The sequence below is a fragment of the Scyliorhinus canicula genome, chromosome 28 (assembly GCF_902713615.1).
Source record: "Scyliorhinus canicula chromosome 28, sScyCan1.1, whole genome shotgun sequence".
In the NCBI taxonomy this organism is placed as follows: Eukaryota; Metazoa; Chordata; class Chondrichthyes; order Carcharhiniformes; family Scyliorhinidae; genus Scyliorhinus; species Scyliorhinus canicula.
In genome coordinates, this window is record NC_052173.1 from 9,739,214 (window position 1) to 9,756,782 (window position 17,569).

General features: G+C 43.0%; 1 protein-coding gene across 4 annotated transcripts; it reads right to left on the minus strand.

Moving 5' to 3' along the window:
* Positions 1-2,990: 2,990 nt before the first annotated feature.
* Positions 2,991-17,304, minus strand: mettl1 (methyltransferase like 1). 4 transcript variants are annotated; one of them, XR_005458975.1, is made up of 7 exons: positions 17,122-17,304; positions 12,656-12,819; positions 7,455-7,639; positions 6,941-7,054; positions 6,412-6,513; positions 5,087-5,456; positions 2,991-4,856 (listed from the first exon to the last, which is right to left on the minus strand). XR_005458975.1 is itself a non-coding variant. In XM_038786575.1 (6 exons), the coding sequence occupies exons 1-6, from the start codon at positions 17,199-17,201 to the stop codon at positions 5,310-5,312; spliced, it is 792 nt and encodes a 263-aa protein (XP_038642503.1). In that variant the 5' UTR covers positions 17,202-17,304; the 3' UTR covers positions 2,992-5,309. The 4 variants fall into 4 exon arrangements, 2 of the variants coding, with proteins under 2 accessions (XP_038642503.1, XP_038642504.1); XR_005458976.1 differs by having other exon boundaries at positions 2,992-5,456; positions 6,275-6,513; XM_038786575.1 differs by having other exon boundaries at positions 2,992-5,456.
* Positions 17,305-17,569: the final 265 nt, after the last annotated feature.

A 17,569-nucleotide genomic window follows, 5' to 3' on the forward strand; every position in this document is an offset into this window, starting at 1 on the left:
TTTGATTGCAGTCTTGCAACATGCAGTGGGAAAGCGAGCCATGGGAGTAGTACACACATTACATCAGAATCCTCTTCAGTGACATCCTGTACCCAATTTCCAAATCGGTAAATGAAAATATTTATCTATTTTTCCCCCTATATGATCCCATTCATCACACCTTTTTTTTGGGGGGGGGGGGGGGGGGGCTAATAGGAAGAGGATACATTTCTGTAGCCTATTTTTTTTGTTATAAAATTAGAGTACCCAATTAATTTTTTCCAATTAAGGGGCAATTTAGCGTGGTCAATCCACCTTGCCTGCACATCTTTGGGTTGTGGGGGGAAAACCCACGCAGACACGGGGAGAATGTGCAAACTCCACATGGGCAGTGACACAGGGCCGGGATCGAACCTGGGACCTCGGCGCCGTGAGGCAGCAGGGCTAACCCACTGCGCCACCGTGCTGCCAGCCGTACTATTATAAGGCCCGGAAAGGAGAACAGGTTGAGTCAAAGGGAAAAAGGTTTAATGCAACAGAACAAGAGTTCAGAGCAGTTACTCTACTACAGGGTCCAGCTCATTGCCCTCCCATTTTATACAGGATGCAGAAGGGGCGCTCGGCCCCTCAGTGGGGGAGTGTGTATTCCCCAGGGGCTGGTTTAGCTCACAAGGCTAAATCGCTGGCTTTTAAAGCAGACCAAGCAGGCTAGCAGCACGGTTCGGTTCCCGTACCAGCCTCCCCGGACAGGCGCCGGAATGTGGCGACTAGGGGCTTTTCACAGTAACTTCATTGAAGCCTACTCGTGACAATAAGCCATTTTCATTTCATTTCATATCAATCCCCCAGTCTCATAAATGTCCATGACCTGCTTAACCCCAAGTTATGGCATGTATGAAGCAAAGGCAGGAAAATGGAGTTGAGGTGCAATTCAGCCACTATTTAATTCAATGGTGGAGCAGGATTGAGGAGCTAATCTGCTTTTAGTGATGTTGGTTGATGGATAAATATTGGCCATGACTCCAAGAATAAGTGTCACGGGATGTTTACATCCATCTGAAAGGGCAGGCAGGGCCTCGGCTATGTCTCATCTGCAAGATGGCACTGCCAACAGTGCGGTGCTCTCCCAGTACTCCACTGGAGTGCCAGCTTGGATTTTGTGCTCAAATCTCTGGCATGGCACCTTTTGACCCAGATGAATGTATTACCTACTGAAGCACAGCTGCATTTCTAGGCTTATGTTACTTCCCACAACTCCAATATTGAAGATCCATTTTTAAAAAACGTTCTTTGAAAGAATTGACTGAAGATACAGTCTCAGCACTGACATGTTTGAAATCTATTTCACATAACACGTATTACCCACAGCTTTCCCGAACATTAGTTTGTGGCACAATATTCCTTTGTTGGGTAAATGTGTAATTATGAAAAAAAAAAAAAAAATAAAAATAAAAATAAAAAAAATAAAAATGTGTAATTATGATGTATGAAGTCGCCATAGTCCCAGATGACCATCGATTGCTTTCCCCTTTTGGACATAAAACATACAGTGCAGGAGGCCATTTGGCCCATCGAGTCTGCACCGACCCACTTAAGCCCTCACTTCCACCCTATCCCCGTAACCCAATAACCCCTCCTATCCTTTTTGGTCACTAAGGGAAAATTATCATGGCCAATCCACCTAGCCTGCACATCTTTGGACTGTGGGAGGAAACCGGAGCACCCGGAGGAAACCCACACAGACACGGGGAGAATGTGCAGACTCCGCCCAGACAGCGACCCAGCGGGAATCGAACCCGGGACCCTGGCGCTGTGAAGCCACATGCTATCCACTTGTGCTATCGTGCTGCATCACTAATATTAACGACAAGACGTTGGAATGAGTTTTGTCAATCAGAATGGCAGGCTCGGTGCGATTTTTAAAACTGGTTCCCTACCCCAGTTATTTGCCCCAAATACAAACAAGTAACATGATCTTTTGCAGAGTGTATGTTAAAGGTCATGAGTGTATCCTTGTACCGGTTTAGTCATTCCGTCATTCGAAATAGGTATACAGATCAAGCCAAATGACCCAGCGCCCTCATTTTATTTTGTACTTTTTTCATATCTCGACAAGTTTAATTGTTCTGACCTGACCAGAGAGCCAGGGCAAAGCTTTCCATCCGGTGTTTGCTTCATGTGTGTACATAACCCATCAAAATCAATAGATGCCAATCTTGCACTCGAAATCTTGGTGACCAAATAGGTCAAACCATTGGGGATTTTAGCATATTCAAAAAAAAAGGTTCATCTTTTACAATTTCACTGACCTATGGAAATATTTCCAAATACTCTGGATTCCAGCCCCAAAACCCAGAGAATTCTGTGCTCCTCCAATTCTGTCCATCCCCGATTTTCTTTGTTCCACTAGTGGTGGCCATACCTGGGCCCTAAGCTCTGAAATTCCCTCCCCAAGTCTCTCCCCCTTAAAACTTACCTCTTCCTGTCCTACTATCTCTTTATGTGGCTCATGTCAAATATCAGTCTCACGATGCTCCTGTGAAGCACCTTAAATTGCTGTTTGGTCCCTTATAGTCTTATAGAACTGTGCAATGGAATAATAATAAAAATAAGAATATGCTGTCAGTTTCAGTCTCCAGATTTCCTGTGCTGTAATTTTCTTTGTTCTTTTGGTCCCCAGAAAGGTATGGGGGGGGTTTAGTACAAACGGGCAGCATGATCGCTGCAGACTTGGAGGGCCGAAGGGCTTGTTCGTGTGCTGTAATTTTCTTTGTTCTTAAGAAGGACACAGCATTTTAAGATTGTGCATTAGTACATCTTCATTTCGGGACAGGCCACCAGTTGTAATCTATTATAGAAAGGTTCAACACATATTCACAGTTTTAAGAGCAGGTTGCAAATGCACAACATTGAAATATATGGAGGTTACTTCAGCTCGAGTGTCCCCTTACGAGTCTAGAAACGTGGTTGTAAAAACATCCACTGCAATACCCAGTAAACACAAGCATGTTTCTCAATGGCTCCATACACAAGGCATAATTTTATTACACCAAAAGCAATTATATTTTCTGAATCACATTTACAGAATACACACTGAACTCTGATGAACATAAATCTGCCGTTTTAAAAAAATTGAATGGACACAATAAGGGCAGGTTTACAAAATGTAAAGTGGCAGTAGCTTCCCAACTCTATATAGATAGGAATGAACAAAAATGGGGCTAAACCAGGAAAGATTCCAGAGATTAATTTTTAAATGCACTCTATCATTTGTAGGAAAGTATATGACGAGCCTGCAAAACTCATCCTACCCAGAGAAAACATATCTGATCCATTCCAACATATTCTGGGTCAAAAGTCTTAAACGCTTATATATTTGGCTCTTTACAGCTCAAACTCACATGGTGACCCTTTCAGTTAATTATTGCCCTTCTTTTACAAGCCATGTACTGTAACTACTGACCTTCTCCCTGAAGATACAGCAGCTTTGATGCAAACGGCCAAAGATTCTGAGTCTAAGACAGAATGGTACACATCGTCTGTAATCAGCGTCAAAGCACGTGATCCAGTTCAATCCAATATCAAAGTCTACTCGAAACAATGTGGGATTGTAAACCTTTTGATCAAGTTGGTAGTGGTTATTGAACCTGGGACCTGTTTTGGGACACCTCCATTACCCATTGTCAGCAATGTACAAGTCTGGTATCAGTACCTATTGACACCCTGAAAACTAAAAACCTGGTAATATTGGATAACGTTCCAATTAATAGCAAATCCACAGGAATGTGGATTTTGCCAATTTTTTAAAAGTATTTTATTACGAATGGAAATAGGGAAATTAAAAGTAGTTGGGGAATGGAAATGCGTTTCAGAATGCTACATGTCAGTTCCAGCAGCCTACCATTTTTAATAAAACTGTTCTCATAAGATAGTTAGATAGGAATAATGAACATATAACCATTCAAAAGTAAAGGATCAAAATAGTCGCTTTTCATTACAACTTGGATTAAGATCCAAGGTTTTAATCAGTCAGATATGAAACCAGGGTAATTTTAATTTAGTGAGTAGTTGCCCCAAGTGACCACAGTCAACCAGCCAATTTTATTCTTGGCTCTGGAACAATAATAACAATAATGATAATAATCGATTGTCACAAGCAGGCTTCAATGAAGTTACTGTGAAAAGCCCCTAGTTGCCACATTCTGGCACTTGTTCGGGGAGGCTTGTACAGGAAATAAACCCGCTCTGCTGGCCTTGTTCTGCATTACAGGCCAGCTATTTAGCCCACGGTGCTAAACAAAACGAAAAAGGAAAAAATCACCAATGAACACGGTTGAATTTATTTTGCCTCACTATATTAGCAGGATGGCAGAAAGTGCTAGATTCAAATAATTACTTTTGAAATGCAGTTATATATGGATTTGTAGCAGTCACGTTATTCACAATAAGACCCTAAAAACAAAGAAATGAATGATCTGGTCATCTATTTTTGGTGGCCATTGTTGAGGGACCAGAACACAGAGAATTCTCTGAAAGGAAGATATTCATTTAAACAAAGACACCATTTCATCTGCAAGAGGGAACCTCTGACAGTGTAGCATTGGAGTGTCAGCCTAGATTAGGAGCTCAAATCTCTGAAGTGCAAATTGAGTGTCACCAACTGAGGGAAGATGAAACACAAAGCATTATGTAACCAAAACAAGTTACTTTGATTAGTAAGATAGCATTGACCCTGCTCGATAAATCCTCTTTGGTATAAAGACAGGCAGGTAGACTCGCATCTCTGAAGTACCTTTCACAGCTTCAGGAAACCCCACAGCCAAATGATGTCCTTCGAAGTGCTGTCACTATTGCAATGTTGGTTGCAGTTTAATAAGCTGTGGGTTATAAGTATATGTCTCAAAAGGGACAATTCTCAATTACAGCAAGAATAAACAGCAATCAGTAAAGACTTGTGAAACACAAATTTGTTCAATGGAATTTTCTGCACTAATAGTTTACAATGTTATATTCCTAATTTCATCTTAAAAATAAACATCTGTAAATTGCCACTAGCAAACAAATTTTCAAACCTGGAGTTATATTGTTGATTAGCCAAAATACCTACCCGCCAAGCAAGAATGGATACTTGTCAACACTCGCCATGTATTTGAAGGCTGCAGTTGATGTTACTTTCAGTTTATTTATATCTATTTTTTAAAGATGTGTGGCAATCTAGCGTCAATGAAGTTGCTGCAGCCACAAAAGAGCAAGTCCAGTGTGTTCCAACTGAGCCAAGAACCTTCCAATAGTCACTTGCTTCTGTCAAGTCAAATCAAGGAGTATTCGTCTCAGGACTTTTCCTCTTTGATTTTCAACCTCTGTGTTTTATCCTCAACTCGTCGGAACACTGCAGTAAAATTCTGTCCTCCATTCCTTAATACTTTTTTACCTTCTTCTGTGCAGACACCAAGACGGTCAACGATGATGTCATCCTTCTGGTTTAATTAAATAAAATAGGCATCAGAAAGGCATCCTCTATTTCTTTGAAAAGAAGCCTCCCACGCCACCCATGACCAAGAAGGAATGGGCAACCACCTCACCGACCTATTCTGAATGGCAAACTGGAAGGCGCATTAACAGCAGGGACAACTCTAATCTTCCCTCCCTGTGGGGGAAAAAAAACTATTGTCCAAAGAGTAAAGGATCACAAAATAACAAACTATCTTGCAACAAATAAAAGGTATAATTTCATTGGAAGGGGTTCTGAGGAAAGCCTCAAAACCCTGAGATAAGGCAGAGTCAATGAGCACAGAAATCAGTGACTTCAAACTGAAACCAAAAGATTAATTTGGCATTACGGTATTGAGTTTCTCGGACTCAGAAGGAATCTGCATTCCAGGAGTAATTTCACTCTTTCCAAGTTGGCACAAGATACCTTTTCATGCCAATTTTCTCCTCGGCCAAATCTGTTGATTCCTTTGCTGGGATAGGATCCCATGGGCATTGGATGCCAACTGATATCTTGCCCACTGAGCTCAGTGTCCCTGGGCTAGGGTGGGGAATATAAAACAACTGGATTTTCAGACACTTGTGATCATTCACGGATGGGATCAGGGGCTAGCAAAGTTAGAGAGACTGCAGAAAGTCACTGTTCAGTTCAAAACGTGAAGAATAGCAAGTTTGAAGAGACATCAAAGGACCACCAATGCCCGTGGAATTGTCGCCTAGAAAAATTAGTATGAAAAGAGGAGAATGCTAACAAAACAGCTGATGCACGAAGAATTTTGAATGCATTATATGCTACATGACTTACATTTATACAGCACTTTTCACAGCCACCAGATGTCTCAAAGTGCTTTACAGCCAATGAAGTACTTTTGAAGTATAGCCGCTGTTGGACAATTCAAGTTTGTGTTGTAACGCCTATGTATATGCAAGTATAATTCTCACCAGTTCCTCTAGTTGAGCATGTTCAAACAATGGGTGTTCTGTGAAGTGTTTGACCATCCACTCATGTACTTCCTGCACATCAGTAATAGTATAGACCAAGCCCTGAGGAGAACAAATGCAAATTTATAGTTAAAACATCGGAAACTGGCCCTTATTACCAAAAAAGCACCATTACTTCATAAAACTAAGCGCGAGTCTCGTTCTGTGCATAAACAGCACTGTCTAGATACCCCTAAAAAGGACACGAATAAACCAGATGGGTTTTTACAACAACCAATGACAGTTTCATGGTCACCATTACTGAGACTAGCATTCAATTCTAGATTTTATTAGGTGAACTGAAATTCCACCAGCTGCCATGGTTTGAATTGAATCCATGTTCCCAGGGCATTAGCCTGAGCCCAAAGATTACTAGCCCAGCAACCTTATCACCACACTATCATCTCCCCATCTTCTAGAAGAAACTGAAGCCCCTGTTATCAGGTGCTTGTCGGTCTTCAGACAGTATATGGAAAGAAAAGGATCTTACCCCTACACGGAGTACATAAGCATATTCAGCCAGCAACGTGGAGCTAATAATTCTCCATTTGTGTTTTGTCTTTTTAAAATGTGGATCCGGAAAGAGAAAGAACATCTTGCTCAGCTGTAAACAGAAAAAAAGTAGGAAAAATAAACATTATAAACTTTTAAAAAAAACTTAGAGTACCCAATTATTTAATTTTTTCCAACTGAGGGGCAATTTAGTGTGGCCAATCCACCTAACCTGCACATCTTTGGGTTGTGGGGGTGAAACCCACGCAAACACGGGGAGAATGTGCAAACTCTACACGGACAGTGACCCAGGGCCGGGATTTGAACCTGGGTCCTCAGCGCCGCAGTCCCAGTGCTAACCACTGTGCCACCCTATGTTATCAACTTTTAAAGAAAGTGCTAAAGATTCTGGGATATTAAACAATAACGATTAAACAAAGATTCTTAAGTTTTCAAGCACAAACATTCTAGTACGTTGGGATGACAGTTATCGAATAAACCAGCCACTGTACCTGCCCTTTTGTGAAGAAGTTTGGTAAATACTTCATGGCATTGCTTCTGATGCAAGCGATGTTCTGATACTTTCCAGGGTTGGAAGCTCTTAGGGACTTGATGCGATCTATGACATAGTCGGATACCTTCACTCGGATTTCTAGACCCAGAATCAATGAATTCGGAAAGAGAGCAGATAACTCAACTAAAAAAAAAAAGAATAAGCCCCATTAGTGGAGGCTGCAGTGTGCAGCTTTTGAAGTTTTAGTGCTTATTTCGGGGAATAATAGAGATTTGATTTAATCTGAATTAAATTCAACCAAGTAGGATTCAGTACTGTCATACTGATTGTATGGTGCAAAGTAACTTCAAACCCATGTTACATTAAGGCTAATTGGCTTAAAGAGGCACCAAAACACTGATTTGAATGTATTGTAGAAGACCTGACTAAACTGAGCGACAATCATGAATGCAGAGACACTTGCTGGTCAGGGAGAAAGAAATGAGAAACCATAGGTAGGAGTTGCAGTGCAAGTGAATACTAGTGTCCAGCATTAAAACAGCATGCTCTTTGCTACATGTCCGATGTCAGCAATTATTTGCTATGTTTTTGATGAAGCAGAGTGTAGAGCAGCACGGTGGCGCAGTGAGTTAGCCCTGTTGCCTCACGGCGCCGAGGTCCCAAGTTCGATCCAGGCTCTGGGTCCGTGTGGAGTTTGCACATTCTCCCCGTGTTTGCATGGGTCTCATCCCCACAAACCAAAGATGTGCTGGTTAAGTTGATTGACCATGCTAAATTGCCCCTTAATTGGAAAAAATGAATTGGGTACTCTAAATTTATAAAGCAGAGTGTTCAATTGAAAGCCCAGCTGAATCTTCCATTATATGGGACATTATTGTTCTCTTTAAATAAAACATATTGTCCCAATGTTGTAACTTTAAAACTAAAAATATTTTGTTTTGTTAATTGGCAGGTGACCAGCATGGAGACGTTTAAAAAAATAAGCGGAGTACCCTGATCGGTCTGGAAGTATCTTTCTTTATAGCATACAATGTTATGGCAGAAGTATCAGATAGCACAGCTCAAAGTACGCATGTTTCCAACATGCTCTAAGGAAGGATGTGCTGGCTTGGAAAGAGTCCAGAGAACATACAGTGCAGAACGAGGTCATTCAGCCCATTGAGTCTGCACCGACCCACTTAAACCCTCACTTCTACCCGATCCCTGTAACGTAATAACCCTTCCTAACCTTTTTGGTTACGACGGGCAATTTAGCACGGCCAATCCACCTAACCTGCACGTTTTTTGGACAGTGGGAGGAAACCGGAGCACCCGGAGAAAACCCACGCAGACATGGGGAGAACGTGTAGACTCCACATAGACAGTGACCCAGCAGGGAATCGAACCTGGGACCCTGGAGCTGTGAAGCCACAGTGCTATCCACTTGTGCTACCGTCCAGAGAAGGCTCACAAGAATGATCCCTGGAATGAAGAGCTTGTCATATGAGGAGCGGTTGAGGACTCTGGATCTGTACTCGATGGCGTTTAGAAGGATGGGGGGGGTCTTATTGAAACTTACAGGATACTGCGAGGCCTGGATAGAGTGGACGTGGAGAGGATGTTTCCACTTGTAGGAAAAACTAGAACCAGAGGACACCATCTCAGACTAAAGGGACGATCCTTTAAAACAGAGATGAGGAGGAATTTCTTCAGCCAGAGGGTGGTGAATCTGTGGAACTCTTTGCTGCAGAAGGCTGTGGAGGCCAAATCACTGAGTGTCTTTAAGACAGAGATAGATAGGTTCTAACACCAGCAGAGATTACAGGATAGAAACCACCAGGTTTCCCATGCCCTTGGAGAATATGAACTTCTCCAGTAAAGAGGCGGGACTTCCCCTTAACTGGGGTAGTTCCTCTAGTACAAAAACCCCAACCTGGGTGCAGGTCAGGGAAGGAGACCCTCCAGGGTATGGTGGCGATTTGACTGCAAGTAATAATAAACCTCTTTGTGCTCTAACCAACTGCTTATGCGTGGTTGTTGACCTTGGATCAAACAGATCGGTTCTTAATTAATAAGGGGATCAGGGATTATGGGGGAAGGCAGGAGAATGGGATGAGGTTAAGTCATTACATTGCAGAAACTATTTGGGGTCCTTGCGTATAGAAAATATTTCTAATCGCCAAAGGATCTAGTGGACATAGTCGTGTGTCTCACTGCATTGTAACACAAAAATCCTGCAATTCTTGTTCACATAAAGTAGCACCATCTAGTGGCAGGAATTCAATGCTATAATTAAGTGCCTTGGGGTCAAGAATATTTTGACAATTCTCAAATCCACCTCTGAAGGTGCAAAATTCTGATTCTGAAAAGGTCCAGTGAAGTGGTGCAGCAACTATTCCATATTATAATACAATGATTATTCAGTTGTTTCAATGCAAGACCGTGGGAACATTTGAGGCAATGCCAAATTAAACTTATCAAATATGAAATGAAAATCACTTATTGTCACGTGTAGGCTTCAATTAAGTTACTGTGAAAAGCCCCTAGTCGCCACATTCCGGCGCCTGTTCGGGGAGGCTGTTACGGGAATTGAACCGTGCTGCTGGCCTGCCTTGGTCTGCTTTCAAAGCCAGCGATTTAGCCCAGTGTGCTAAATTTGTATTGGAGTTTCAGAACTGGAGGCAGATCCCCCATTTATCCACCCAAGTGGCTATGGTATATTTCCATTGTTCGTTTTGCCTTCTAGTTGTCCATCCTTCTCAAGAATACTGGTCAAAGGGCTGCAAGAATGAAGAGTGTTAGAATGTTTTTAAAACTTGGTGCATCCCAAGAATTTCAGCACATAAATAGAGAAAGATTGCAGAAAACTGCAGCACAGAGGGATTTGAGAGCTCTCCAGCATGCTGGCTTTCTGTGATTTATGCAAGCTCAGCAGGTCATAGGGAAGGCAAATGGAATGTTAGCTTTTATTTCAAAAGGAATGGAGTAAAACTATACAAGGCACTGGTTAGACCACACCTGGAATACTGTGCAGTTTTGGTCCCCTTATCTCAAGTGATATATAATGGCATTGGAGCCAGCCCAGAGAAGGTTCACTTGGTTGATCCCGGGTATGGAGGGATTTTCTTACGAGTAGAGGCTGAGTAGGTTGGGCTTATACTCATTGGAGTTTAGAAGAATGAGAGGTGACCGTATTGATACAAATAGGATTCCCAGGGGACTTGACAGTGTCGATGCTGAGAGGCTGTGTGAGAGTCTAGGGCCAGAGGCACATCCTCAGAGCAACCTATTTAAGACATTTCTGAGGAGGAATTTCTTCTCTCAAGGGATAGTAAATTGGTGGAATTCTTTACAGCTGTGGAGGCTGGGTCATTAATATGTTCAAGGCTGAGATAGACAGATTTTTAACAAGTAAGGGAATCAAGGGTTATGGGGATACAGTGGGAAAGTGGAATGGAAGGTTATCATATCAGAGCAGTCATGATCTCATTGGATGGCAGAGCAGACTTAATGGGTTGAATGGCCTGCTTCTTATCAAGGGGCTGGTTTAGCACAGGGCTAAATTGCTGGCTTTGAAAGCAGACCCAGGCAGGCCAGCAGCACAGTTCAATTCCCATACCAGCCTCCCCGAACAGGCGCCGGAATGTGGCGACTAGATGCTTTTCACAGTAACTTCATTTGAAGCCTACTTGTGACAATAAGTGATTTTCATTTCATTTCATGGTCATTCAGCCCAAAGCAGTTGTGGAACAGTTTGATAAATACTTTAATTACGCTGCATTGAAGTCATTGTGGACATTAGACTGGTTTTTTATGTTGACACTGTGTTCCATTCACCAGCATTGAAATCATTCACCTTAAGTGGGCATAACATTTGCACAAAAAAGCTTTTAAAAGCCTGAATTATAAAATGAGGTGGAAATATGCTTTAAAAATGCCCTGAATGTGTCATTTTAAGGAATTGTTTGTTTTAATGAACAAATTCAAGGATCTTGCTTCCTCGTGATCAAATTCAGTGACAGCCATCACCACAACCACAGCATCTTCAAACTAAAGGTATCGCAAAGCTCTTCAAATGGGAAAAGACAGGGAACAGTGTCTTGAAGGGCAGCTTAGGATTCCAATAGCAATGTTTTGGTTTGAAATGAAAAATAAAACTGACCAGGCAGCATCTATGCGAGGAACAGAGTTAAGGTTACAGGTTGATGACAATTCATCAGAACGGAGGAAAGATTGAAATTGGTTTTGAGCATGGGGAAGGAAGAACAAAAGGGAAGATTTGTGATAGGCTGAAGAGTGGGAGAGATTCAATCACAAAAGATTTCATTGCACAAATGCCAAAAGTAGTGGTAATGGGGATAGTAAAGAGAGAAAAGATATGTCCAGATGAAGTGAATATGGCTGTTTAGCAGCTGTCTGAATGCAATGTGGAGGAATAAAGAAAGAAACAACAAATAAAATGAACACATGAAACAAAGATGGAGGCACAGGTTATTAATTAAAGTGGTTGAACTCAATGTTGAGTCAAGAAGGCTTCAGAGTTTCAGGTTGAAAGATGAAATGTGGGCGGCACGGTGGCGCAGTGGTTAGCATTGCTGCCTCACAGCGCCAAGGACCTGGTTTGATCCCGGCCCCAGGTCATTATCTGTGGGGAGTTTGCACATTCTCCCCGTGTCTGCGTGTGTCTCACCCCCACAACCAAAAAATGTGCAGGGTAGCTGGATTGGCCATGCTAAATTGCCCCTTAATTGGAATTATAAAAAAAAAATGATGATGCTGGTCTTCGAACACGTGATTCATTGAAATACTGTAGCAGGCCAAAGTCAGAAAGGTTATGAGTGGGTCCAAGGTGGAGAAATGAAATGACAAGCGGCAGGAAGCTCAGGGTCATGCTTACAGAATGAACAGAGGTTTTGGTTTGAATAGATTAGTCTCGATCTGAAAGATCAGAATATGCTAACATAGAATATTTAGAAAGTTGTTTTTTAAAATAAATTTACAGTACCCAATTCATTTTTTCCAATTAAGGGGCAATTTAGCATGGCCAATCCACCTACTCTGCACATATTTGGGTTGTGGGGGTGAAACCCACGCAGACACGGGAAGAATGTGCAAACTCCACACAGACAGTGACCCAGAGCCAGGATCGAACCTGGGACCTCGGCGGAATATTTAGAAAGTTGGTTACATGCACCCCAGATTGCTCAAAATCTTTCTTACCAAGTAAACCTCCATATCCACAGCCTATATCTGCAAATTCCACCTGAAACTTCAATTTCTTTTCATCAATTAGATCTTTCTCGTCATCATGATGGTCATTTGAGCGTGGTTTGAAGTATTCAGGGTAGTACTGGGACCAATCCATTTCTTCAGGCGTTACTGGGCTACAGAAAAATAGGCAGAAGTTGGCAATCACAATGAATTGTTATCTTTAACCTTTTAACTACCAACAAGAAAAAATGAAAATGCCCAATAGAAACTGGAAATTTGGATGGTGAGGTGCAGCAAATGAGTTTAGAAGTTTGAGGAGTGATTTAATCAAGGTGTTTACAATGATAAAAGAATAATAAAGAGAAGTGATTTATTCTGAGGGAGGAATCTAGAACAAGGGGATACAATCTTGAATTTAGACCATTCAGGAGTGAAATCAAGAAGCACTTTTTGTCCCAGAACAGCTGTGGGTGCTGGAGGTCAATTGGAGCTTTCAACTCTGAGATTGACACATTTGTATCAGGTAAGGGTATCAAGAGATACAGATCAAAGGCAGTTAATGGAATTGTGGTACAGATCATACATAATCTAACTGTATGGTAAAACAGATACAAGGGGCTAAGTAGTCCACTTCTATTCTGATGTAATATGGGGAGCTGGGATCAGACTTCTGGTATGGAGGAACCCAGAAATCTCTAAGGGTTATAAGGCTGGAGGGCGGTTTTAAAACAGGAATGAGAATTTTAAAACGGAGACAGTCTTGGACCATAAATGTTATAATAATCATCATCGGGGCAGCACGGTGGCACAGTGATTAGCATTGCTGCCTACGGCGCTGAGGACCCGGGTTCGAATCCCGGCCCTGGGTCACTGTCTGTGAGGAGTTTGCACGTTCTCCCTGTGTCTGCGTGGGTTTCACCCCCACAACCCAAAGATGTGCAGGTTAGGTGGATTGGCCACGTTAAATTGCCCCTTAATTGGAAAAAATGAATTGGATATTCTAAATTTAAAAAAAAAATAAAAATAATAATAATCATCGCTTATTGTCACAAGTAGGCTTCAATGAAGTTACTGTGGAAAACCCCTAGTCACCACATTCCAGCACCTGTTTAGGGAGGCTGGTACGGGAATTGAACCTGCGCTGCTGGCCTGGTTGTGCATTACAAGCCAGCTGTTTAGCCCACTGTGCTAAACCAGCTCCTAATGCCACTCATACCCATAGAACATAGAACATAGAACAGTACAGCACAGAACAGGCCCTTCAGCCCTCGATGTTGTGCCGAGCAATGATCACCCTACTTAAACCCACGTAACCCGTAACCCAACAATCCCCCCATTAACCTTACACTACGGGCAATTTAGCCTGGCCAATCCACCTAACCTGCACATCTTTGGACTTATGGACCCATGCATCTTAACAAAAAAATTTTTAAGTACCCAATTAATTTTTTTCCAATTAAGGGGCAATTTAGCGTGGCCAATCCACCTACCCTGCACATAGAACATAGAACGATACAGCGCAGTACAGGCCCTTCGGCCCTCGATGTTGCACCGACATGGAAAAAAAACTAAAGGCCATCTAACCTACACTATGCCCTTATCATCCATATGCTTATCCAATAAATGTTTTAATGCCCTCAATGTTGGCGAGTTCACTACTATTGCAGGTAGGGCATTCCACGGCCTCACCACTCTTTGCGTAAAAAACCCACCTCTGACCTCTGTCCTATATCTATTACCCCTCAATTTAAGGCTATATCCCCTCGTGCTAGCCACCTCCATCCGTGGGAGAAGGCTCTCGCTGTCCACCCTATCTAACCCTCTGATCATTTTGTATGCCTCTATTAAGTCACCTCTTAACCTTCTTCTCTCTAACGAAAACAACCTCAAGTCCATCAGCCTTTCCTCATAAGATTTTCCCTCCATACCAGGCAACATCCTGGTAAATCTCCTCTGCACCCGTTCCAAGGCTTCCACGTCCTTCCTATAATGAGGCGACCAGAACTGTACGCAATACTCCAAATGCGGCCGTACTAGAGTTTTGTACAACTGCAACATGACCTCATGGCTCCGGAACTCAATCCCTCTACCAATAAAGGCCAACACACCATAGGCCTTCTTCACAACCCTATCAACCTGGGTGGCAATTTTCAGGGATCTATGTACATGGACACCGAGATCCCTCTGCTCATCCACACTACCAAGAATTTTACCATTAGCCAAATATTCCGCATTCCTGTTATTCTTTCCAAAGTGAATCACCTCACACTTCTCCACATTAAACTCCATTTGCCACCTCTCAGCCCAGCTCTGCAGCTTATCTATGTCCCTCTGTAACCTGCAACATCCTTCCGCACTGTCTACAACTCCACCGACTTTAGTGTCGTCTGCAAATTTACTCACCCATCCTTCTGCGCCCTCCTCTAGGTCATTTATAAAAATTACAAACAGCAACGGCCCCAGAACAGAGCCTTGTGGTACGCCACTCGTAACTGAACTCCATTCTGAACATTTCCCATCAACTACCACTCTCTGTCTTCTTTCAACTAGCCAATTTCTGATCCACATCTCTAAATCACCCTCAATCCCCAGCCTCCATATTTTCTGCAATAGCCGACCGTGGGGAACCTTATCAAGCGCTTTACTGAAATCCATATACACCACATCAACTGCTCTACCCTCGTCTACCTGTTCAGTCACCTTCTCAAAGAACTCGATAAGGTTTGTGAGGCATGACCTACCCTTCACAAAACCATGCTGACTATCCCTAATCATATTATTCCTATCTAGATGATTATAAATCGTATCTTTTATAATCCTCTCCAAGACCTTACCCACCACAGACGTTAAGCTCACCGGCCTATAGTTACCGGGGTTATCTCTACTCCCCTTCTTGAACAAAGGGACCACATTTGCTATCCTCCAGTCCTCTGGCACTATTCCTGTAGCCAATGATGACCTAAAAATCAAAGCCAAAGGCTCAGCAATCTCTTCCCTGGCTTCCCAGAGAATCCTAGGATAAATCCCATCCGGCCCCGGGGACTTATCTATTTTCACCTTGTCCAGAATTGCCAACACTTCTTCCCTACGCACCTCAATGCCATCTATTCTAATAGCCTGGGTCTCAGCATTCTCCTCCACAATATTATCTTTTTCTTGAGTGAATACTGACGAAAAGTATTCATTTAGTATCTCGCTTATCTCCTCAGCCTCCACACACAACTTCCCACCACTGTCCTTGACTGGCCCTACTCTTACCCTAGTCATTCTTTTATTCCTGACATACCTATAGAAAGCTTTTGGGTTTTCCTTGATCCTACCTGCCAAAGACTTCTCATGCCCCCTCCTTGCTCGTCTCAGCTCTCTCTTTAGATCCTTCCTCGCTTCCTTGTAACTATCAAGCGCCCCAACTGAAACTTCACGCCTCATCTTCACATAGGCCTCCTTCTTCCTCTTAACAAGAGATTCCACTTCTTTGGTAAACCACGGTTCCCTCGCTCGACCCCTTCCTCCCTGCCTGACTGGTACGTACTTATCAAGAACATGCAATAGCTGTTCCTTGAACAAGCTCCACATATCCAGTGTGCCCAACCCTTGCAGCCTACTTCTCCAACCAACACATCCTAAGTCATGTCTAATGGCATCATAATTGCCCTTCCCCCAGCTATAACTCTTGCCCTGCGGGGTATACTTATCCCTTTCCATCACTAACGTAAAGGTCACCGAATTGTGGTCACTGTTTCCAAAGTGCTCACCTACCTCCAGATCTAACACCTGGCCTGGTTCATTACCCACAATCTTTTGGGTTGTGGGGGCAAAACCTACACCGACACGGGGAGAATGTGCAAACTCCACACGGACAGTGACCCAGAGCCTGGATCGAACCTGGGACCTCGGCGCTATGAGGCTGCAGGGCTAACCCACTGCACTATCATGCTGCCACCATACCCACGCATTTTGTGGGATTTTTATAAACTCACTGTTGAGCCTTTTAATATTGAGAAAGTAGACACACAAAGCAGCACATGACATCTCAGAAGACAATACTGGTCTGCTCCAGGTATCATTCTCAATCAGTAAGCACAGTGTGAGCTCAGTATGACAGTGACATTACAGAACCGCAAGAAAAGTGTGACCCACGTTGCCTCGAAGCCAACGTTGCAGTGAAGTCTGTACGAGTCGTTAGTTTAGTCAGAGAGGGCAACTCCAACATTAGAGTCGAGTCAGTGACTCCAACCCCATCTCATTTCCAGCACCCCAGTGTGTGAACCAGGCAATCTGTCACAGGAGTGCACATCTGCCAAATTAATCACAGGGATATTTAGCGAGTAAAAAAAATAGCGTTTAAAATAAACTTTCCATTTACTACAATAATAAATTGGGCGTTTTAATTAATAGTTTCCTCCCAAGGGCGAGGGACAATTTTAAAAGTGGGGAAGACGAGTCCTCCCACCCAGACCCTCCTCCATACTCACTAGTCAAAAACATGATCCGCCATGGGGTTGGAGTGAGCTCGCTGTCGGTAAAAGCGCTTCTGTGGAGCAGAGACCGCCATAATCGCCGATTCTAGGAAGGGGAAAAGCGAATGGAAATGAGGCCGCGAGACCACCACATGAAGAAAACGTCATCACCAAGCGCCCGGATGCTTGCGCGCAACCACCACATGAAGAAAGCATCATCACCAAACGCCCGGGTGCTCGCGCGCGACCACCGCATGAACAAAGCGTCATCACCAAGCGCCCAAATGCTCGCTCGAGCTTTCCTCTCCATTATTTAGTCAGCCCGGATTGTTACCTCAGATAGTGAGAGGAATTTGTCCAAAAGAAAATGTGTTACCTCCTAAGTTGTTGTTATTGAAGAGCGCCCATCAATGTAAGTCAAGCTTCTTTTCGGCAAAACTTGCAAGAATCGGAGGAAAATCTG